Source organism: Salvia miltiorrhiza, chromosome 5, assembly GCF_028751815.1.
Source record: "Salvia miltiorrhiza cultivar Shanhuang (shh) chromosome 5, IMPLAD_Smil_shh, whole genome shotgun sequence".
Taxonomy (NCBI): Eukaryota; Viridiplantae; Streptophyta; class Magnoliopsida; order Lamiales; family Lamiaceae; genus Salvia; species Salvia miltiorrhiza.
The window spans coordinates 48,015,980-48,038,197 of record NC_080391.1 but is presented as its reverse complement, the minus strand read 5'-3'; the positions used below and the strand labels follow the sequence as shown (position 1 = coordinate 48,038,197).

The window sequence follows — 22,218 nt, the reverse complement described above, 5'->3', positions numbered from 1 at the left end:
GGGGTTACTGTATTAAGAGGGAAGGAAAGGAGATGAATCAGGATGATAACGTTTTTTCTCTTGTTTTTTTTTTTTTTTTTATAAGAGCTTTACAAAACGACGTCGTTTTAATACATCGCCGGTGTGTCCACGTCTGCAAAGTCCGGGAGCCACGTCAACACCGATCGAGGTGGTGGTCAACGCGGGTGCAAATTGCAACTAAATTAAAAAGTCATGTATTCTGGAGCTATTTTTTAAGGTCATGTGCAATATGCAAATCCGGAAATAGTTGGTGTATTTTCCGGCTATTAACCCAAAATATAAATGCCTATAAAAAAATAAAATGTGAAGTAGTCGATATATTTATTTTGATGTTACAATTTCTTCTAATTATAGTATCCACATTTATACGAAAGGTTATCATTTCTGGCTATTAATATGAGTAGTCAATATATTTATTTCGATGTTACAATTTCTTTTGATTATACTATCCACATTTATACGAAAGAGTATCATTTCTGGCTATTTATATGAGTAGTCAATATATTTATTTCGATGTTACAATTTCTTTTAATTATACTACCCACATCTATACGAAAGGTTATTATTATTATTATTATTATTATTATTATTATTATTATTATTATTATTATAGATTTAAGTTTCCTTTTTAATTTGGGGTCTTGGTCTTACATAGCATTTTCATTCTTATTTAATTAAATTCTCTGTTCAAATATATTTTCATATTTTTTAATTTTAATATTTAAGTCAATATTTTCATTAGGAAATTTATGTAATCGCATGATTTACACTTCCTATTATGGGTTAATAAAAAAATCTTTAATCAAGGAAAAAAAATACTAAAGCTACGAAAAGCGAGTGTATAGACAATCAGAGTCACATAAGCAATATATAATGCTACTCCATAATAGTGTCATATCACCATAATAGTGTCATATCACCGTCACATTAACAATTACCTCATTTTTTAATTATCTCATATACTTTTTTGTTATACTATTACCTCATATCTAAAGAAAAAAATAAAAAAACACACAGATTCAACGCATTTGAGCCCGTGCAGAGGACAATCGCAGCTGCACAGCGGGCGCGTGCAATACACGCGTTCGAGCTGTGCGAGTCGAGAGAAGTGAAAATCACACATGCAAGTGATTCAATTTTCATGAGATCCACAATCTGTTGATGTTTTGCAGGTAGCAAACTTCCTTTCTTTTTCTTTGCTAACCAACAGTTACTATCACTCTACTATGGAGGTAGTATAATTACTACTTTGAAACTTCCTCTCATGGTGAATGCCCTGAATTCTCCGTTTCTCGCCAAAGAAGAGCTCATGATGGAAATCAAAGCTCATTTAAGAGTTCAAATGTATGATATTTATTCTCTTGTCAAATGCTATTGTTATATCACAAAATTCAAATTTGAGTTGGAACCTAAAAATAACCATGATAACGGAGAAAATGGAATTGATTTCGTATTCAGAGTCAAAACCAATAATCGAGCGTGAAGAGTTGAAAGAGTCTTTGAAAATTTTGAAGTGGTCACTTGAAAATCTAAAGGGGTCGCTTTAAGGTCTGGGGGATTATACGGTCACAATGCGACAAAAGTTACTGTCAATTTGAACATGTGGGAATATCTCATTTGCTCACAAAAGAACCGTTTAATTGAAAGTTGTTGCTAGAAGATCGTGAAACATATGATGTTAGTTGATGTTGTCATTCAATGCAATACATGTGAAGACCCAAAGGGACAAAATTACTCCATCACATAACGCGTAGCAGATTTACATAGACGATTTTAACCCTCCTCTTGCATAGTTGAAAAGACTATTGTGCCCTTACCTAAGTGTATCTATAAATCATGGTAGCACTACTAGCACCATTGTAAATGAACACAATATCAAATACATAGGGTAAGTTTGCTTTGAATATAAGGAAGAGATAAGCTCAATTTACCACCTTATACCTTGTTTGCTTTGACGTAATAAAAAATTCGGGCAGATGGTATAAATTTTAGGGTGACACTTTGTTCCTTGGGAAAGAGATAATTTTATACCTAAGAGATGGTGGTATAATTTTATACCACCTTATGAGGAATTGATAAATATATTATCATTCAAACCGAACAAGGTATAAAAAAAGTGGTCCACACTTTAAGTGATTAATTTATATCTCATTATATTGTCCTTCAATTTAAAAGAATAAAAAGCAAACACGCCCTTAAAGAAAATTCTGCCATTTTTGGTTCTTATTCACTTCAAATCTTCGTTTCTTTTTATTTATTTTTATCATTGTCGTGAAACGTCAAAATCATTAGTGCTCAAAATATAAGCTTTTTTTTTTACTTGGGGGAGTTGGGGAGGGGGAGCAGTGGGGTTTGAACCCGAGACCTCACTATTTACACACAGGAGGTCGCACCGCTTGGTGTCCCCTTGGGGACAACTCAAAATATAAGCTTAGACGTCCGAACTCTGGAGTCTGCGCCAAATTCCAAAGAGTTTCTTGATCGATCTTCTCAAGATTTTTCTCTATTTTATCTATAATATATCTAATTGAAAAGTTGTGGTAAAAATTCAATTCAACATTAGTAAATTTAAACATATAGAAGTATTTAACGAGTATTACTACTCTGATATAAGACGAGACCACGTAGTAAAATTACTTTTTAATTGGTTTTGTTATGAGTATGTGTATATTGATAATTTTTAAAAATATAAATTAAAAAAATAGGTATTTTTTAAACTTATTTGGCTATTATAATTTTTTTTTTGTTTTCTAACTCTATTTTCAATGAATTGTCGAATACCATCATATAGAAATAAAGTTATTGTTGAATACTATTATATCGAAACAAAGTATTGCATTATCTTTTAATTTCATACTTATAATATAAGTAATTTTCCATCAAAATTCGACGATTTACTCGCTATTCTATAAATACACACTTTTATAGACGTCCTTATAAAAACTAATCGGCATTTTTTTCGGAAATATTTGTATAAACTCCTAAAAGCTAAAAAGTTTATTTTAATTCGTAATCACTAATCAATAGTTTTAAAATATCTCCAAATTTTAGATTTTGCTTGTATAAATAAAAGATACAAAAGAAAAAAAGGTGTAAAATAAATTTCGGAGATTGTGCAATGCTTACTCTGAAACTCTTCGTTTATACCGTAGTGATATTTTTTATTTCTCTCTTTATCTTTGGATTCCTATCTAATGATCCGAGGCGTAATCTTGGACGTGAAGAATAAAATACAAAAGGTTTCTTGATTAATTTTCAAATTTTCTTAGTATTTTCTCTATTCACATGCTTCACTAAGATTTTCAAAAATTGAAAAAAAAAGGTTTTTTCACTATTGTCTTTTCGCCAAAAAAAAAAAAAAAATTATACAACATAACTTAAAAAATACATAAACTTAGTGCCAAACTTGCAAAGTGTGATTTGACACTTCATTATACAAACACTATCCGCTTTAGTTTTAGCCATTGTTACAAATATCTATATAATATACAAAAGAGCAGTATAACGGCTACTTTTTTCCACCAAAATTTCTCTCTCCTCATTTTTCTTTTTTTATTTTGATTCTCTTTTAAAAATCATAAACTTTGATTCATAAAAAAATATTCAATATAGATGTTAATTTAAAGATGATGACAAGATCTTTAATTTGATGTAAAATTATAGGGTTAAGTATCAATTTGGCCCCTAACGTAGAGGCTCCTGTAGCTATTAACACCCTATGGGCCGGGGTGTGTCAACTAAACCCCTAAAGTCTATAATTTTCGTCAACTTGGCCCCTCACCCTAACGGAGCGTTAACTCCGTCCGTTTTATAATTTTTTTTTTAATTTTATTCTGTGGCCCTCTTCTCTTCTTCCCCAGCCACGCGATTTCTGGTGAGGTTACCGGCTATTTTCGACCCTGACCCCCCTGTTTCGATCTGTTAGGAGAGGTGAGAGAGAGAGTCGTGAAGAGAGAGGGAGAGCGGCGACGACTTTTGCTGTTGTTGCCGGAGGTCGAAACTGGAGGCGAAGGCACAGTGTTGGTGAACCTTATCTCGCTCTTCCTGTTGCAGGCCACCCTGCGTTTCCATAATTCCAATTTTGCAGAAAATTAGGTTTTGTTTTGGGGGAAATTGAAATTGAAATTGAAATTGGGGGAAACTGAAATCTAAGGTTTGGGGAAGAACCTCCGGCAAGAAACGGGGACGATTCCAGCTTTGTACTGAGCGATGTGCTGGAAGTCGGGCTGACAGAGGTCAAAGCGGTGGAGGAGAGGGTTGCACCAGCCGCCGGCATTGTTGGGGAGGGCGTTGTTCGGCGGGCAGAAGTTGGTGGCGGTCACGATGATTGAACTGGTGAGGCACCACCGCTTCTCGTCGGCGCACCGGATCTCGTGGCAGGAGCCACAGTTGAGGCCGCTGTTGAACAGGCCCGTGCTCAGCGCGGCGGTGTTCGTGCCGTACCCCTGGCTGTAGAGGTTCTTATACCCACACGAGCCGATGAAGGCTCAGACGATCGACGAGCTCCATTCTCTTGAGGTTGAAATAAATTTCCGGCGTGTTTCCGGCGAATTTGGTGGTGGAGAAGGTGTGGGTCCCACCACCAAAAAAAAAAATAACAATAGTTAACGGTGTTAACTCTCCGTTAAGTTGGAGGGCTTAATTGGAGGAAAATAGGTACTTTAGGGGTTTAGTTGACACACCCTTGCCCATAGGGTGTTAATAGCTACAGGGGCCTCTACGTTAGGGGTGAAATTGATACTTAACCCAAAATTATATAAAATAAATTTAAAATAAATAAGTTATTAGTATCATTTAAAGTCACAAAATTATTTTTTTCTCTCTTCTCTCTCATCCATCCTCCTCTCTCTCCTATCTTCTTTCTTTAAATGCTACGGTTCTTCATTTTTTTTTTCTAGTATTTCATTCCTTTTTCTATTTTTATTTTATTTTATTTTTTTGTTAGAAATTATTTTTAATATTTTTTATTTATAATTTTTTCTGTTATAAAAATTTAAGGCAACTAAAAATATTAAACTTATATTTGTTCATTTTTATCAATTATAAATAATTAATTGGTAGTTCAAAAATTGAAAATTCCAATGTTTTCAGATTCATGTGTTTATTGAGATTATGTTGTTCATAACTTCGATTTTTTTTATGAGATTTATGTTTGCATTTATTTATATTTAAATTATATTTAATATATGTATTTATTTATTTAAAATATCGTTCAATTTCAATATTGGTCGTGCATCGCACGAGCGGGCATACTAGTTGAAATTACAGATATATAATCACTACTTAAAATATGTATAGAGAGAATGGATCTAGCAAAAATGATCAAATATGATGAAAAACAAAAAATTATCTAAAACGTCCAACATTCAAATTTTATAATTAATATTAATTTATTCAAATTTGTTATGTAAAAAGGAAATGACGAGTATTTGCATTTTTTATGACAACTATGACTGTTTTTAAAGATGATTCTCATTCTTAGCTACTGAAAAAAAAGATTGAAATGACAAAAAGGGAATTTTTCAAATAAAACATGTGAGGATTCAATTAATATTTTAAAAAGATTTATCGCAGTTTTGGGATTTTGTATTAAATAAAGCAGTTTTGGTCTTCAGTTCACAAACAAACACGAACAGCCAACGGAGCACAAACTACCTATTGCTAAAACTCCGATCACCGGATGAAATCTCCGGTGACCGGGATTTCGCCTGAGAGATTACTGCCCAACTTATTCAGATAGATTCGAACCCCCATGGATTCGCCGGAGAATAGCGAGGAAGAGCTGAGGGATTGCGACGACGACGACGGCACCACTTTCCGTCGCTCGCTTCTCCGTTCCTGCTTCGCCGTCGCTTTCGCCTTCTTAATCATTCTTCTGCTTTCGTTTTCGGTTCTGTACTTCGCTGTTTTGATCGGGAATTTATCAATTTGGAGCCCGATTTCGGTTCAGTCCCGCTGCAGAATAGTTTCCAGCAGTAAGCACTTAGTGCTCCGATTATGTTACGCTTTTTTTGAATTGATGGATTGGATTTTGTTATTCTGTGATGTTGCTTTTCTCGTATGGAACGAATTTGAGCGGATTGCAGCTTCGGCTTAGTTATTGATAATTTATCGAGCAGTTAGGAGGATTTGGAGTAATATATTTCTTAACTTGTTGAGTGTTTAATGCTTTCGTGACTTCGTTTTCTCCGTGTGGTTGTTGGACATTGTTGTCAGGAATCTTTATGGCCTTTTTAGCCAATTTGTATCGTAGTTAATGGCCTTCTTCCCACATTGTTATGGTTGCGGATTTTGAGGCAGATCATGGTGCTATCAAGTTCATAAAATTAGCTTACTGCAAAATACATGTGTGATGTAGTAAGTTGCTTTGAAGAATTAAACGTGTTTGTATGTTCATTGTCTGATGTTTCTGTTTACAGTCATTATTAATTATCTGGAAAGTTTATTTGGTTTCCCTGAAAATAAAAGTTTGCATCATAATGTGAATTATGGATCTTATTTTGATAGTAAATTTTGTTTCCGAGTTTGGTTTTTGTTGTTTGTGCACATTCATATATTATTTTCTCTACCTCAAATCACTGGTCTTGATGTCAATGCAGGTGTGGATTTGAGGTCATCCAAGGTCTGTGAATTAGGTCTTCTGAATTATAAAGCCAAACATGTCTTTTACCCTTTTGAACGGAAAAAGTATCGGTGCCATTATGACTACTACTGGGCTTCTGTTTTTGAGGTGATTGTTTCTTGAATGATGTAACAATTTTTTTCTTGACATTTAAAAAAGTTTCTTCCAGTTAGATTGCTGATCTATGTGTTTCTTTATGTATTAATTTGTTTACAGCAAAATGTGGCTCTCAATAACATTTTTAATGCTCTAAGATGTACTCTTATTAGGTAATTTGGCTTGTTTTACTTGCAAAATGTTGAATAAATTTGAGGGATTTAAAGCTAGTTTATATTTGAAGTTTAAGGACTCCTATCACTTAGCATTATTCAGAACTAGTTCTGCTGGACATTGTATACTTCTTACATGGAATATTTGTACTGGGTCCTTGATAGCTGAAAGAGCCAATCCAGCAGTAGTAACACAGTAAGCTTTTGAGACCACCTTTTCATGCAGGCAAAGTTCTGTATCAGCTAGTAGCTTTAAAGGTGGTGATATGCCTATGAGTGACATAGTGTCCCATGATCTGGATAGTTCCTAGAGATTATAAAAAAATGGGGAGCCACTGGCTTTGTGTTTCTATTTGATACCAAGATGTATCCTGGATACCCAGTTGATAGCATTTGCATGGAAACAAGTATCTAATCCTGATTTTTGCCTCTTTAAGTAGAAGCTCGATGAATACTTTCTTTGACTTGGTATAGCTCATGTTTGACAAATACTAATATGAGGTAACATAAACACTTGGACTGGGAATGATTTCCATATCAGTGACATGAGTGGTTTTCCTAATCATTTCGCTGTAATTTTTGGTATAAATGATGCTTTTTACAAGTACACCTTCCATTTTTATTAAATATCCGAGCATGCGAGTATGCCTTATGGTGTCAATTCAATTGATTTAAAAGAGTACAGATTTGTGGTGTGCCTCTTTTGTCATTTGTTTCCTGATGCGTCTATCTAGCTTTTTAATTGCAAATACATTTTCTTTTATATTCACAGGTTGAATACGTAGATCATTCAGGACAAGCAAGGTTCGCATCAGCAGAAGCCCCAAATGAAGCTCTTCCATACAACTGTAGACCCAATTTTGGTGCTGCCTGGTTGACCAAGGATAAATTTAAGGTGGATATTCGAGACTCAGCCTCTAGGAAAAATCTAAAACTAGAATGATGATCTAAAATTGAAGGCCTTCAGCTCTTGGATTCCAAGATACATCTGTAGTTACCTCATTATAAATTAGAAATTCTATTTCATTGGTATGTGATTACATCCTGTCTTACCTGATTTTTTTCAGGTAAATGAAACTTATGAGTGCTGGTACACTCTGGGTATTTCTAAGGTTAATATAAATAATGAAGGTTTATTCAATTGCCAAGCTGAGGATCCTTCTACTGTCGAGATGCTTAAACGATATTCCATACTGTAAGTATATATTATGCCCATGTAGGTTTGAAGCTGTAAGTTTCTCATCTAGGACTAGGTTTTTTACATTTACATGATGCTCGTATTTCTACTTGAAAATTCCCACTTATATCATAGATAACTGAACTTTTCTGTAAGCCCTTAAATCGTGAAGTATGTTGTATGTAAAATACCTGGCACCACATGCTGCTCCAGAGCTTTGAGACTTAGCACTTGGAATACTTTAATCTGTCCCCTTTTGCGCACCCAGACCCCAGACCCTATTTAATTAGAGTTCCATTGTGAAGATTTTGTTTGGTGGAGGTTCCTTAGACTTATATTCAGTTTTCTCGAACCAAAATTGGAATGTGGCTCAATTACTTCCTGTTAATTTAAAATGATCTAGAAAAGACATGTTGCTACTTTGCTGCAGAAACAAGGCATTTGTAAGTCAGTCCTAGTGTTAATGTTAAGGAAGTAACTTTAGCTTTAATATACATTTATGTTTCTGGTCTAAAGCTGGCAGGCTTTGTGGTTTCCTCTTGTTGATCTTTCTTGGTGCTGCTTTGATGTCTATAACCCCAGTTGTAATTATTTTGTACAAATGCTGGACTGATGATTTAGTATCCGATCATATTCTTTACTGGGTATGAATTCTTTGCTACCAGCATGTCATATTCTGTCTTTATATTGGTCTTTATGTGTTGAGGATACTTTGCTGCTTATGTGAATGTAAATATGTCTATAAAAGTTTCATTGGCCGTAGGTTCATATTATCCCTCTGCCTCTTTTCTGGTCTATATAAGTTGCTCGTATCATCTCAGGTTTACAAGGTTACTGAAGTCATGGTTTTCCAGTTGGGGATCAATATACCTGTGGAGATGGGATCTGATAGCTGGAGTTATTTCCGGCTTTATAATGTCCTTGTTATCTGTTACCTTGATTGGAGTTGTCTACCCATTGATATCCATCATTCGTCGACTCTTTGCATCGTGGACATCCATGTCTCACCCAAGTAGTATTTTATTAAAGCGAGTTTGTTTCTTTGCAGTGTATTTTTCTTTTATGAGTTGGGTCACCATTCAATACGTGAAAAGGCTTGGTCTGTCATAGACGTGTAGATGTTTACATTAGAAAGGCACTTGATTTTCCAGTAATGCTGTTGAGAAGTATGAAACCTGCATCTCTAAGGCATGAAATAATTTAACAGTTTTGTAACAGTACAGAAAGAAGAAGAAATTTTAGCAAGTAGTCCGCTGGTTCTTGCCTATCTAAGAGGACCATAAATGTATAGTTTGTTTTTATCTTGTAAAAATTGTTGTGTCATATTAGTCACGAGAATTTCAAGAAGAAGAGTTGAGACTTTCCCTATTTCCATTACTATGCAATCTTGGCTTTTATGATTTGTATAGGTCGTAAGCTTTTACATGTTTATGGTTTTGGTAGTTGCATAGTTTGTTATCTTCTATGGTTGTTTGCTTGTTATTTTATGGGATTCAAATCTTGATGAGAATGGTGGTATTTTACGTGCAATAATATTGCATATTGATGATAGGCTTCCACCATATTCTTGGAAATCCCATTACAAGATGGATGGTTACTCTGTTTTACAGATAATATGATACGATTGTAACTTGATTCTTATTGTACATTTGATAATGATACAATTCGTGATAATGGTATAAAAGTTGTGGTTGGTGGCAACATTTTTGAGAAATAGTTACATTTTGGTAGTTTCTGCAATGATCCTCTCAATCTCTTCGAGTAGTCGCTCTTTTTCATCTCCCAGATCCTCATTCTGTTTCTGAAGCTCTTCGATTTGTTTGGTCTGCTCCGAATCCTTTCTGCCATTCATGAGGAAATGTTTTTGTTAGGAAAATATAAATGTAGCATCTGATTCTCCTCCATAAAATTGAAGCTAAGATGTTCACCTGTTCATGAAGGCCAAGTTGAGTTTAAGTGAACGCACTTCCTTCTCAAGATTCTCACACCGTTTCAACATGGATTGCATATCCGACGGCACCGGCGGCGTCGAACTTTTCTCCTTTGCCTCCGCCATCCTTGAAAACGCACAAACAATCATTACAAACTTGTCTCTGGGTTTTCACACAGCAACAAAAATTATCTTAGATTTGGTTTTGAAGAGAGTAAATACGTACTTGCGTGATCGCTCCACCCTACGCTTTTTTGTGGGATCTCCTCTGTCCACTGCATAGCATAAACAACAAATGTTAACTTGGGACTTGAGATCCTCTAATTCACAATTACTCTCATAATTTGTGTCTTTGAAAATGTAGAAATATTCAATTCTGTAAGGATGTATATCAGTCACTCAAAGTTTCTAAACATGGAACGAGACATTAATTATGGACTAGACTAGAGGGTCTCGACTTCGGATTTATTTATTTCATCAAAATCAATTTTGCAATGTCTCATTTGCAAGAATGCTTAAAAAAAATTACTATGTTTCTGAAGATTTCCAGCCAAAAAGTAGTTCTTACCTGAACCAGATGATTTGATGGATCCATATCGAACTAAACCTTCTTGCTGCTAATGATGCAAAAAAATAAGGCAAGAAAAAGTTGGGATCAATTTTTGCAATGACATCTTATACTATCAGAAAATAACATTCTTATACAACATTAGAACATAAATAAATTTATTTAGTTAGTACCTTTTGGTCTTCTCTTGAGCTATCATATATACGCTCTCTAAAATCTGTAAGTCAGAAAGAGAAAGATCAACATCACAAGAGGCCTAAATGTTAAAAAAAATAAAAATAAATAACCACTAACTCATGATTCTTGCTGACAAAAATGTGATGAGTACCTACCTCTACTCCTTGAACAATCTTCTGGGCTTCTTCCTGTTCCCATTTGATGCCTTGAGCTCTCACAAACCGTAGGAGCTTGTGCAGAGATGCAAGGATCGTCGTAAACATCGACACCATTCGAAACCACAGGTGCAGCAGCAGAGGACTCACTCTGTGATGGCTCCCTTGACACTGTGCTCATCTGGTTGAGAGGTCCCAAAATGCCCTCCATCAACGACTCCTCAATCGTCTGCAGCGCTCTCGTTTCATCAGCTCCGAGTATGGAAACATCTTGAAAAGCCCCTTGATTCTCAAATGACTCTTGGTTGAAGCAAGCACCACCATGGCCTAACACTTGTGCTGCTGCACCACTATAGTAGGTGTCATGATGAACGGCCTCTCCCTCGACTTGGTTGTTGAGCTTCTTGCGCTCTAGAGTGCCCTTGAGCATGCTCACGACAGACGAGATCTTGTCCACATTCCCCCCTTGAGGGTTGTTGAAAGTGGAAGAGGATGAATTGGAGGGAGACATGAATGATGATGATGCATTGAAATGGTGATTGGGATTCTCATAGATTGTTGACATGTTGTTGAATCCATTTGCTTGCTGTGTGAGTTCTTGTTGCATCATGGCCTCAATGCCTATTGGTGTTTGTGAGTTTTGCATTGCAACATACCTCCTCCTTCAAGAAATTATATAATCACATTAAGGTAGGAGATGAAAGAAATCTGCATAACTACTTCAAATTAGGCCTATGATCAGCTCAAATACGCGGTTTTTTAGTGAAGTTGTTTGCTGCAGAAAATCTACCTCAACTCAGATGATCTGCTCCTAGTCATAGGCTGGGAACTGTGGAACCACGCCTGCGTTTATATCAACGGCTGAGATTCAATCCGAAACATTTTCTTGAATGATTTTTTGGGGGGGAAGTTTATCTTCTTACCTTTGCCAGAAACAGATTACTAGCCTGCACCCCTTTCTCAACTCCAGTTCTGATGAAAACAAAAGCCATATTTATTAAATGAATAGGAAAAGTATACTGTTGTAAACTAAACAAATCTATGTATATTACTAACAATGGATTTACCTTGTTGATTCAAGATCACTTGAAGAATCAGCAGCCACATAACTGGTTTGTGGAAACGTATCATCGTTCACCTTCTTCTGCATTGCAGCCGCGTTTTGATTGCTCAAACCAGCTAGTTCTGTGGAGATCCTGCTTTGTTTTTGTTAAATGAGAAATGTCATCGACATATATTGATTGCAGACTTAACCAGGGATGGAAGTATTTTGTATGTTTCATTTTCACAGAAGTGACAAATTGGAAGCAGAAGAGCAGCAGAGTTGTTGAATGAATGGTGGCTGATCTTTCTGTTAGTATATAAACTATGGAAGAAACTGACCTTCTTGATGCTTGTCGAGGACGATGCCCGACGCCTGCTGAATGGCAACCACTATTCTGGTAACAGAAAACACATTCATCTTCAGTAGTTTTCACTTCTAAACACAAGTGCAGCCTAATTCCTTGTTATAAGAAAAACTCTCAAAGTGTGTGTGTGTGTGTTTCATTTCCTCATTTCAACATCATCAAACAAACACAAAATAAGTCCCAGATCAAACAAATAAGCTTTTTGTTGCTCCAATCAAGTAGAGAAACTCATCACATCCAAGAACATGGTTTGATCTTTTCAAGAAATGAATGCAAATCATGATGAAGAAAGCATAAGGTATGTATAGCTGCTTGCCTCTCCATTTGTGAGCCAGCTCTTGAAGAGCTCCTCGCTGTCTGTTCGAAAATTCTGCGTGAGGTTCTTGAATCCCAACATCTCCATTGTTGGAGCTGGTATTCCAACGGGGCTCTCCATCATCGTCTTTATGAACAGCTCTTCGCTCGTGTTCCTGTAAAACTCTGAGTAGCCTCTCCCCTCCATCTCCTTAAAATTATTGCCTTCTTTTCATCAACATTTACTTCAAGAATCAGCTCCAAATCATAAGGAGCTCATAACTCTCCACTTTTGCAGTTTTTCAACTTAGGAAATTAAAAGCCATTACATACTTCATCTTTCCCTCCCACACAAAACTTGGTATGTATACAGCCTTTTTCTTATCAAATCCAACTTCAGATCTCAAGAAAAAAATTGTGACTTTTATGGTGAAGCAACCAATCAGTAGCCTCTTTACATGATCAAGAAAAACTGTTGATAAAGAGTAACAAAAAATGCAATGAAAGAGCCCTTTTAATGAACTATAAATTTGTAGTAGGATCATTTTTTGGAAATCAATCATTTCATTCCTTTCACTATCAGATGTCTTCTTTTTCCACAACTTGAACAATTAACAAACATGTAGGATGGGGTCAACTTCAATTAAAATAACTGTGTTTTTAGGAATCAAGAAGCATAATTTTGTGCAAGATTCCAGTCAGCCTAATTCGTCTTTTTCTGCTCATTTTAAGTGAAAGTGTGAAACATTGGTGGAAAAAAATAAATCATCCTACATTGCTTAAAGCCTCATCTGCCTATGCAGATGAGCTAATCAAACAAGGCCTATTTCAATTGCCGTGCTCGAACATGCAATTCTTGAATTTAACCTTAAGGGTGCGTTTATTTTGATGGAAAATGAGAGAAAAAAATACAATTTCACATGTTTACTATGATAAAAAAAATTCTCTAGACAGGGTGAAATATTTTCTCAGGCAGTCCCTTTTCACTCATTTTCTTCTCCGAGAACTAAAAAGTTAGTAAAGAAAAACATGAAAGAGTCGGGTTATGGAAAGCTAATACTCTACATTTCATTTTTAAATTAAGACCATATCTATGTGTGTTACTATTTTATTTTATTTTTACTTTTTGAAGAAATCTATGTGTGTTATATGTTACACATAGCATTAAATTAAAGTTCGATCTATTTTGGTCATGTAAAAATAGTAAATGTACTGAGACGCATATAAAAATTGATATAATTGGTATTGGAAGTACATAGCTTGATTTTTAAGACACTCCTGATGGCATACAACCTAATCCATCATCTATATTCAAGAAATGAAGGCTACCTAATCCACCACTAAGAGCAATCAAATATCTCAATATTCAGTGTGAATGATAGTCAAGAGCATAATAATTTAATAATTAGAAAATATATTGTAGTGTCAATATATGAAAATACCCTATTTCATATAGCAAACTTAAAATTTAGCCTATAGGATAAAAACTTAAAATTTTACCCACTTTCAAATCTTCAAGCCTCCAACTACAAATCTTCATCGTTGTGGGCGCTCCAGTCATAACCTCCGGTGCTCCAGTCGTCGTTGTGCGTGATTTTAAAGATTCTAAATTTTTTTGCTCGATCATCTTCAATCTTTAATTTTGTTGTTGTTTTTGATAGTTTGTCGCGGTTCGGCGACGGTTAAAGGTATGGTTGTGAGGTTTGTTGTTGTCGATAGGGGTGTGCAGCGGGTCGGACCCGGACCGACCCGTCGGGTTTGTAGACCCGAAATTTTTAGAAAAACGGACCGACCCGGACCAAAATTTTCGAGCGGGCCTACCCGGGTCCGGTTCGGTCCGGGTCAGACCCGCTAATAACCTAATTTTTTTTTCTATTTTTCCACCTATTTTTCAGATCTAAAACATTAAAAATACGATACCAAAACTTTATTTTTTTTCCTATTTTTCCACCTTTTTTTTTTCCTATTTTTCCACCTATTTTTCATTTTTCAGTTAGTATTCTTAGGGTTAGAAGTTAGATTAATATTATATTATTATTACAAATATTAATTATTAAATATAAATATTAAATTTTTAATAGCATGGGTCGGTTCCGGGTTCGCCGAGTTTTGACCGGGTTCGACCCGGACCGACCCGGAAAACTTTCGGTCCTCAAAATAAGACCCAACCCGGACCAAACACCTATAGTGGGCCGGTTCGGTCCGGACCGAACCCGTCGGTCCGGGCGGGTTCGGCGGGTCCGGGTTGGGTTTGCACACCCCTAGTTGTCGATTTCATCGCCGTGGAGTTTCTAGGTTAAATGTTAGAGCTTTGGTTTCTGTATTTGTTATGAATGTTCTTCAATTCTCAAATAATTCGTTGAATTCACGACTAGTTATTTAAATCACAACTCCTTTCTGCCTTAGATTCGTTTACATGAACTGGAAACTAGAGCTGGTTGTGAATTATAGGTTTATATCTTAAATTCACAACCATAATAATTTTGGTTGTGAATTCAATCTTAAAAATTGAATTTCACAAGCAGATTTTTATTCAGCAGTGAATTGCGTGTTTCAGTTGTGAATTATAGTTGTAGATTTTTAATTCACAACCGTAATAATAGTAATTGCGAATCCAAACATCAAAACTCAAATTCACAACAGTTTGATGTATTATGTTGTGAATTAGTGTCCTCGGTTGTGAATTCACAACAGTTTGTTGTATTCTGTTGTGAATTAGTCTCTTTGGTTGTGAATTCCCGGTTTCAGTTGCTAATTTTGAGTTTTATGTTTTAATTTATAATTTTTTTATTAATTATATTTTATTATACAGATGAGTCGACCTCGCATTATTATACATTATGGTGGTGAATGGGTGAATGACAAGTATCTTGGAGGACAAAGAAGGTTCCACTTAATTCCTCCTGATGGATTGAAGTATTCGAGCTTGATTAGTTATATTCATTTGCTAGTTGCAGCTGATACGAGCTCTGTGTTTTATCTATTGAGTTTTATTGTTGCGGCACCTGATGGAGATAACATTATAATGAATGTTATGAATGATTTGGATTTGCAATATGTTATTGATACTTTTGATGTTCCCAAAGTGTTTGTGACTGTTTTACCTCGTTTGTTGGCTGGACCTATTTTTGGAGATGATTTTGTCGATGATAATCTGTATGAAAACATTGACGATATTGATTTTTACTTAGATGATGTTGATGAGGTTTCTAATGATCAGGATAATCTTGATGACATGGATGATGATTTACAGCAGGATGTTCCCACTATTGTTAGAAGTCGACATATAGTTTCAGCTTTGCCATCTTCTTCTTTTGGTAATGATGGTTTGGATGATCAGAGCATTAATGTTGATACTGGCACTAGGCGGCAATGGATTATCCCAGGTGTAATGTATCAAGCTTCGTTGCCTGTCGATGGAGCTGTTGATGTTGAGTTGTATTCTCGAGATTCTTTATCTGTTGGATCTATTTATATGGACAAAGATAGTATGATAATTGTATTGGGTTTGTATCACTTGAAGAATCGTGTTGAATTTGTTGTTAGTAGGTCATGCACTAGCAGATTTAATGCTAATTGCAAGTATCCAGAGGAGTGCTAATTTTTTATGCGTGCGACGACTTCAGGTACAGTTTGGAGGGTGATCAAGTGGATTGCTCCCCACACTTGTCAGATGGATTTTCGCCACCATGGTCCACATACTATTTTTTCAAAGATTATTGGTACTTTTTTTGCGCCAACGTTGATGTACAATGGTGCAGTTTTGAAGCCTAAGGAGATGGCAGCTCAGTTGCAGCGAGAGTATGGATTTCATATTGACTATTCAAGCTGCTTATGCTGGGATGAATCATGCCATCAAGCTTATTTATGGCGATCTAGATAAGTCTTTTCAATTGATCCGCTCTTATCTTCATATGGTGCAGCATTGCAATCCGGACTCGATTATTGATTTGGAGACTGATGGAGATGATGTGTTTAATTATTGTTTTATGGCTCTTGGTGGATGTATTCGTGGTCTTTTATTATCTGGTCGTCATGTTGTTGTTGTTGATGCTACCCATTTGAAAGGAAAGTATAAGGGTGTGATGTTTGTTGCTGTGACTAAGGATGGAAATGAACATATTTTCCTTAGCTGTTGGATTGGGTGATAAGGAGAATGACAGTTCATGGTTATGATTTCTTACACGGTTGAGACGTGCTTTTGGTGTTTTGGAGAACATGCTGTTTGTTTCAGATCAGCATATCAGCTTAAAGAACGTTGTTGAAGCCGTGTTTCCTGGAGTTCCTCATGGTCTTTGCACGTATCATTTGCAGAAGAACCTTGTAAGATACGGTGCAAATGCTGTAGCTATGTTTCAGAGGGCTGCAAATAGCTATAAGAGGGAACAATATGATTTGCATTCTGGGCAATTGACCTTGCTTCGGGACAAAGGTGCATATAGGAAGTTGATGGATCTTCAGCCTTCTAGATGGGCACGTAGTCATTGTGGAGTTCATAGATATAAATTCATGATGTCTAATTGTACCGAGGTATTCAATGGTAGACTTCGATGGGGTAGGAGATTGCCCGTATGCACCTTGTTAGAGTTTGTGAGAACATTGATATCTCATTGGTTTGCCGAGATGCGTAGCAAGGCTTTGGCAAGAACTTATCCACTTACAGAGTATGCTGCTCTAAAATTGGATATCTCGATTGAGGAAAGTCGGATAATGGAGGTTAATGCAATTAATGCATTCAAATCACAGCTTCTTCTAGTGATCGAAACTATGTTGTTGATCTTTGTGCTAGAAGTTGTTCTTATCATGAGTTTGATCTTGACTTGATCCCTTACCCTCACGCTGTTGCTGCTATATTATAAGTTTTTATATGTTTGTCTTTGTTTTTGATGTTTTTGCTTGTTTTTGTACTATATTTATTTTATTAAATTTTAATATGTTGTAATTTTGTAGCAAGTCAAAGCAATCTTGCATTGCTTTTGTGTCTAGCTACTATACGACGGAGACGTAACGTGAGATGTATTCAATTGATGTGCATCATATCCCACATCAAGATGAGTGGGATGTTCCTGTGGATGTGAGTTCAAGGGTTGTTGGTGCACCACAGAATCCAAGTCAACCAGGGCGTCCACAAACTTCTAGAATTCGTTCAACAATGGAATCATCTACGAAGTCACGTGTTAGTGTTTGTTCAAGATGCCACAAAACATGTCAGTACAAGTCAAAGTGCAAAGAAGAAGTTTCAATTCCAATAGAAAGTGATGAGCAAGAAGTTGACCGTCCTCGTTGTGCTAAGCGTTGCAGTATTTGCCATGAGACTGAGCATACAAATAGAAAGTGTCCGTTGTTTGATGCTAGTGCTTGATTGTGATTTCATGATGTTTTTCATGCCTTTTTGTTTTTGAATTAATTGTTAGTTTGATTTTCTAAGACTTTCTTTTCTGGCTGTGAATTGTTATATTCACTGTTATTTGGATTCTGATTGCTTCTGGTTGTGAATTCTTATATTCGCTGTTATTTTATTTTAATTCTGAATATTTTAGGTCGTATATTTATTGATATTGTGTTTGAATTCTGAACTGGTATTTTATTTTGAACTGTTTTGGCTCTGAATTGAATGTTGAAATTTGAATTCACAAGTGACTTGTTATTGTTGGTTGTGAATTTAAGATATAATACTTCAATTCACAACCAACAGTATTTGTTGGTTGTGAATTCACAACTATTATAATTAATGGTTGTGAATTCATGCCGAAGAGTATGTATTCACAACCCATAATTCTTATAGTTGTGAATTCAATATTTAAATATCCTATTGACAACCAACGACTAGTTTTGGTTGTCAATTCAAATTTTAAAGTATGAATTTACAACAAGAAATATTGTTTGTTGTGAATTCTAGCTTTAAGACTTGTATTCACAACCAACAATAGCCGTTGGTGGTGAATTCCATTTACAAAGCTTCAATTCACAACTAATTATTTTTTTAGCTGTGAATTCATGCCTTAAAGCTCGTATTCACAACCAACACTAGCCTTTGGTTGTGAATTTGAGCTTTCAAGTTCGAATTGACAATCATTAATTTGCTAGTTGTGAATTAATCTATTAAGTGGAATTCACAACCAACGGCAATTGTTGGTTGTGAATTCTAGCTTTAAGGCATGAATTCACAACCAACAATAGTTGTTGTTTGTGAATCTATGAAAAATTAAATAAAATAGTAACAGAAGTAAAATAGCATACCCATAACCAACTTATCCAAAATACACAAAACACAAGCTATTAAGATACCTAACTATTCAAAGTTCATAGTTCCAAACCTAACCAAAAGCATCATATATAGTCAGCCAGATATTATAACCACCAATAAACAAAATGTTAATCCACCATCCAACCACCTAACTATTCGTTCATCACCTAACAATTCATCATTCAAATTAGCTAGAAAAAGTATTAAAACAGTCAAACCACCACAAATCAAAGTATTTATCCCAAGCATCAAGCGGAATCAGTTTTAAGTTTTTAAACCAACCACCATCAAACAGGCATGTGATTCTTGTCTTAAGTTGTAGAGAAAGCAAGCGAGTGTAATCTGAAGAGATGACTACTAAAAGGATAGAATATTGTTTTGCTTATTCCTATCCCATCGGGTCAACTCGTAAATTCATCGGGTCAGTCCATTTAACCCATTGGCCCATTTAGCCCCATATTTCTTTGTGGTAATATATGAAACTACACAGTTCTCTCAAATTATCTATAAAAAATACCCACTTTCTAAATTGTTCATATTGTATTCCCATCTGAATTTCAAATGTCAGAACCATGCATGTTTTCTTTAAATTGCGCACCCCTTTAAGTACACATTTGACTGCCTTATTCACTCCCACCAACCCCTTAAAAATTGAAGTCATGGACATAATTATTACACTTCTCTCTCTCTCTCTCTCTCTCTCTCTCTCATTTTTATGCGGTTCGGCGGTATAATTAAATACTCCCTCCGACCCTTAAAAATTTGTCTGGTAGATATAATTTCCTCCCTAGTTAATCTTTCTTTTAGTTATGTATGAATTATACGCTCGATGGTATAATCAAATGTGCAGTAAAATGGATTATACCAGCGATATAATTAAATATCGCAACATAATTGGTAAATATCGTCGCATATAATTGTGGCCGTAATTAATTTCTTATAAAAGAACCCACCTACCAGTCGGATACTAAATTCAAAGAACAATAAGTCAGATAATCACTGTACTAGATTATGAAAGAGCCTGCGCAATAAGTAAGATAATCAATGTACTAGATTAACTTGCAATCTCAACCTTTTACAACCAAACATATCTTAAAAAAATCAAATGATTATAGATTGTAGCAAATATACAAAAATATTATGTATTTGGTACATGTTTGGGTACTTTTGTAAAACCTCTTTTATTATTTTGAATTACAAAAATTCAACCTTAATCCTTAAATTTTTTTTGATTTGTTCGGAACAACTCATAAATTTTGGATTGAATTAATATATATATATATATATATATATATAGAGAGAGAGAGAGAGAGAGAGATAGAGAGAGAGAGAGAGAGGAATGTTATGCTATATACCTTATGTGAGCACCTTACGTGAGCACCACTCACGTTTAACCCTTGTTAGCATTATCTTTTTTGTTTTAGACATTTATTTTTATTCTAATACTTCATAAATTGTTATTAGGATCATTAATTTTATAAATAACAAAAAATCAAAGTCCGATTTGTTCATATTCTCTTTAACTTCAAATAATTAATAAAAAGAACAAATTAGACTTTGATTTTTATGTTATTTATAAAATTAATGATCCTAATAACGATTTATGAAGTATTAGAATAAAAATAAATATCTAAAACAAAAAAAAAATAATGCTAACGATGGCTAAACGTGAGTGGTGCTCACGTAAGGTGCTCACATAAGGTATGTAGCATAACATTCCTCTCTCTCTCTCTCTCTCTCTCTCTATATATATATATATATATATATATAATATGAGTTGGTCTCCTATGAGATCAAGTGTATGAAAAAGACGGGGGGTCGGACCGGATCGGGATTGGGGCGGATAGTGGGTTGCTTTTTATGGGCGGGCCATAAAAGTAATTATTGTATAAGAAAAAATAAGTATTAATATAAAGAAAAATAATGTTTCATAAATATTAGTACTCCCTCCGTCCCAAAGGAAATGTCCTCCTTCTTTTGGGCACGGTTATTAAGGATGTATAATCTGCCTAATCTAGTAGAATATTAAGGAAATTTCAGTTTCTACTAGATTAGGCAGCATATAAGATTCAATGACAGATTATGCATCATTTCAGTTTCTACTAGATTAGGCAGATTATGCATCCTTAATAACCGTGCCCAAAAGAAGGAGGACATTTCCTTTGGGACGGAGGGAGTACTACTTTTCTTCATGCCGATTATTACTTTTTATCACAATAATAATTACTTCGAATAATTCATATTTTTGTATCAGTCCTTGACTGGCAGAACAACGGAGGGCGCGGGTGCGAAGCGAAGGGCGTGACGACGGCATACTTATTTTGATTAAGTAATTATTATTGTAACGAAAAGTAATTATTAATATAAAGAAATGTATTGTTTTAAAAATATTACTTTTCTTCATGTCGATTATTACGTTTCATCACAACAATAATTGCTTTGAATTATTCGGCCCAAACTCGTGGTCAAATCTGTTCCGATCCGTGCCCAAACTCGCTCCTAAGCTCCGACCCCACCCATCTCACCTATACATGTGGTCTAATCGAATTTGTGATAATATATTATATTTCTATACACTGATGACGTAAGAATACAATAGATAGTCAAGAATTAGACATAAGAATTCATAAAGGATCTTTATTATTTTCTATAAAAGAAACAGTAGCCGGCGGCTTTTAAAACTTGAAATTGGCCGGTTGATATTAAATGGCAAGTCGCATTCGATGGAAAGTTCATGTTGACTAAATTGATGTATTTTATCATAATAATTTTATAAAGTGTCCCAAAAGTGCATTCTCGACTTCTTCTGGGGATTTTGTTGTATCTCAATGTCCAATATTATTGGTTATATTGTATTAGCAACACAAATCGCAATAGGTACATTTGACCTTCCTAAAATATAATAAAATGTTTTCTAATGGAATAATAAATTCTTCGATGTAGGGCCGACTTGTCCATTAAGCACTGAGACGGTCGCCTCACTCGCCTCAAGTCCTCAAAAAAATTGAAGTCCCGAATTTACGTTTTAGAGTACGTTTAATGGATGGAAAATGAGGGATAACAAAAATTTATGCCTTTAAATATCTTATATTTTATACAAAAGAGAAATTCACTATTTTGTCTTCTTTATTTTCACTTCAAGGAGGGATAATATTATCACACCAAAATAGATTTTCACTTCAAGGAGGGATCCATTTTGGTGTGATAATATTATCCCTCCTTGAAGTGAAAATAATGAAGGAAAATTGTGGACTTCTCTTTTGTGTAAAATGTGAAATAAGAAAGGAGACATTTAAAAGCATAAATTTTTGTTATCCCTCCATTTAGAGGGATAAAAAGCAAACACACC

The 22,218-nt window shown here is 35.1% G+C and overlaps 3 protein-coding genes across 5 annotated transcripts; 2 read left to right on the top strand and 1 right to left on the bottom strand.

Annotated features, from left to right (window-relative positions):
• The first annotated feature begins 5,561 nt into the window (after nt 1–5,561).
• Nucleotides 5,562–9,450, top strand: LOC130987089 (uncharacterized). Of its 2 annotated transcripts, XM_057910700.1 has the most exons (5): nt 5,562–5,996; nt 6,621–6,751; nt 7,685–7,807; nt 7,980–8,107; nt 8,911–9,450. In XM_057910700.1, the coding sequence occupies exons 1-5, from the start codon at nt 5,774–5,776 to the stop codon at nt 9,197–9,199; spliced, it is 894 nt and encodes a 297-aa protein (XP_057766683.1). In that variant the 5' UTR covers nt 5,562–5,773; the 3' UTR covers nt 9,200–9,450. The 2 variants fall into 2 exon arrangements, with proteins under 2 accessions (XP_057766683.1, XP_057766684.1); XM_057910701.1 differs by lacking the exon at nt 7,980–8,107 and having other exon boundaries at nt 5,574–5,996.
• Nucleotides 9,451–9,711: 261 nt separating this feature from the next.
• On the bottom strand, nt 9,712–13,135 carry LOC130987088 (protein CYCLOPS-like). 2 transcript variants are annotated; one of them, XM_057910698.1, is made up of 11 exons: nt 12,645–13,135; nt 12,303–12,358; nt 11,987–12,115; nt 11,843–11,891; nt 11,710–11,762; nt 10,920–11,581; nt 10,761–10,804; nt 10,588–10,636; nt 10,246–10,294; nt 10,018–10,146; nt 9,712–9,930 (listed from the first exon to the last, which is right to left on the bottom strand). In XM_057910698.1, exons 1-11 carry the CDS (start codon nt 12,828–12,830, stop codon nt 9,807–9,809), a joined length of 1,530 nt encoding a protein of 509 aa, XP_057766681.1. In that variant the 5' UTR covers nt 12,831–13,135; the 3' UTR covers nt 9,712–9,806. The 2 variants fall into 2 exon arrangements, with proteins under 2 accessions (XP_057766681.1, XP_057766682.1); XM_057910699.1 differs by having other exon boundaries at nt 10,588–10,633.
• Nucleotides 13,136–16,425: 3,290 nt separating this feature from the next.
• Nucleotides 16,426–17,446, top strand: LOC131026050 (uncharacterized). The gene is made up of 2 exons (XM_057955827.1): nt 16,426–16,756; nt 16,857–17,446. Exons 1-2 carry the CDS (start codon nt 16,426–16,428, stop codon nt 17,444–17,446), a joined length of 921 nt encoding a protein of 306 aa, XP_057811810.1.
• The last annotated feature ends 4,772 nt before the right edge of the window (nt 17,447–22,218 follow it).

Coding starts and splice junctions, on each gene's coding strand:
- LOC130987088 (XM_057910698.1), bottom strand. CDS start 12,830: ATGGAGGGGAGAGGCTACTCAGAGTTTTACAGGAACACGAGCGAAGAG. Junction 11,892..11,986: donor AGTGATCTTGAATCAACAAG/GTAAATCCATTG, acceptor TGTTTTCATCAG/AACTGGAGTTGAGAAAGGGG. Junction 10,805..10,919: donor AGATTGTTCAAGGAGTAGAG/GTAGGTACTCAT, acceptor TCTGACTTACAG/ATTTTAGAGAGCGTATATAT.
- LOC130987089 (XM_057910700.1), top strand. CDS start 5,774: ATGGATTCGCCGGAGAATAGCGAGGAAGAGCTGAGGGATTGCGACGAC. Junction 7,808..7,979: donor TGACCAAGGATAAATTTAAG/GTGGATATTCGA, acceptor GATTTTTTTCAG/GTAAATGAAACTTATGAGTG. Junction 8,108..8,910: donor CTTAAACGATATTCCATACT/GTAAGTATATAT, acceptor GTATCATCTCAG/GTTTACAAGGTTACTGAAGT.
- LOC131026050 (XM_057955827.1), top strand. CDS start 16,426: ATGGATTTCATATTGACTATTCAAGCTGCTTATGCTGGGATGAATCAT. Junction 16,757..16,856: donor TGAACATATTTTCCTTAGCT/GTTGGATTGGGT, acceptor TGTTTGTTTCAG/ATCAGCATATCAGCTTAAAG.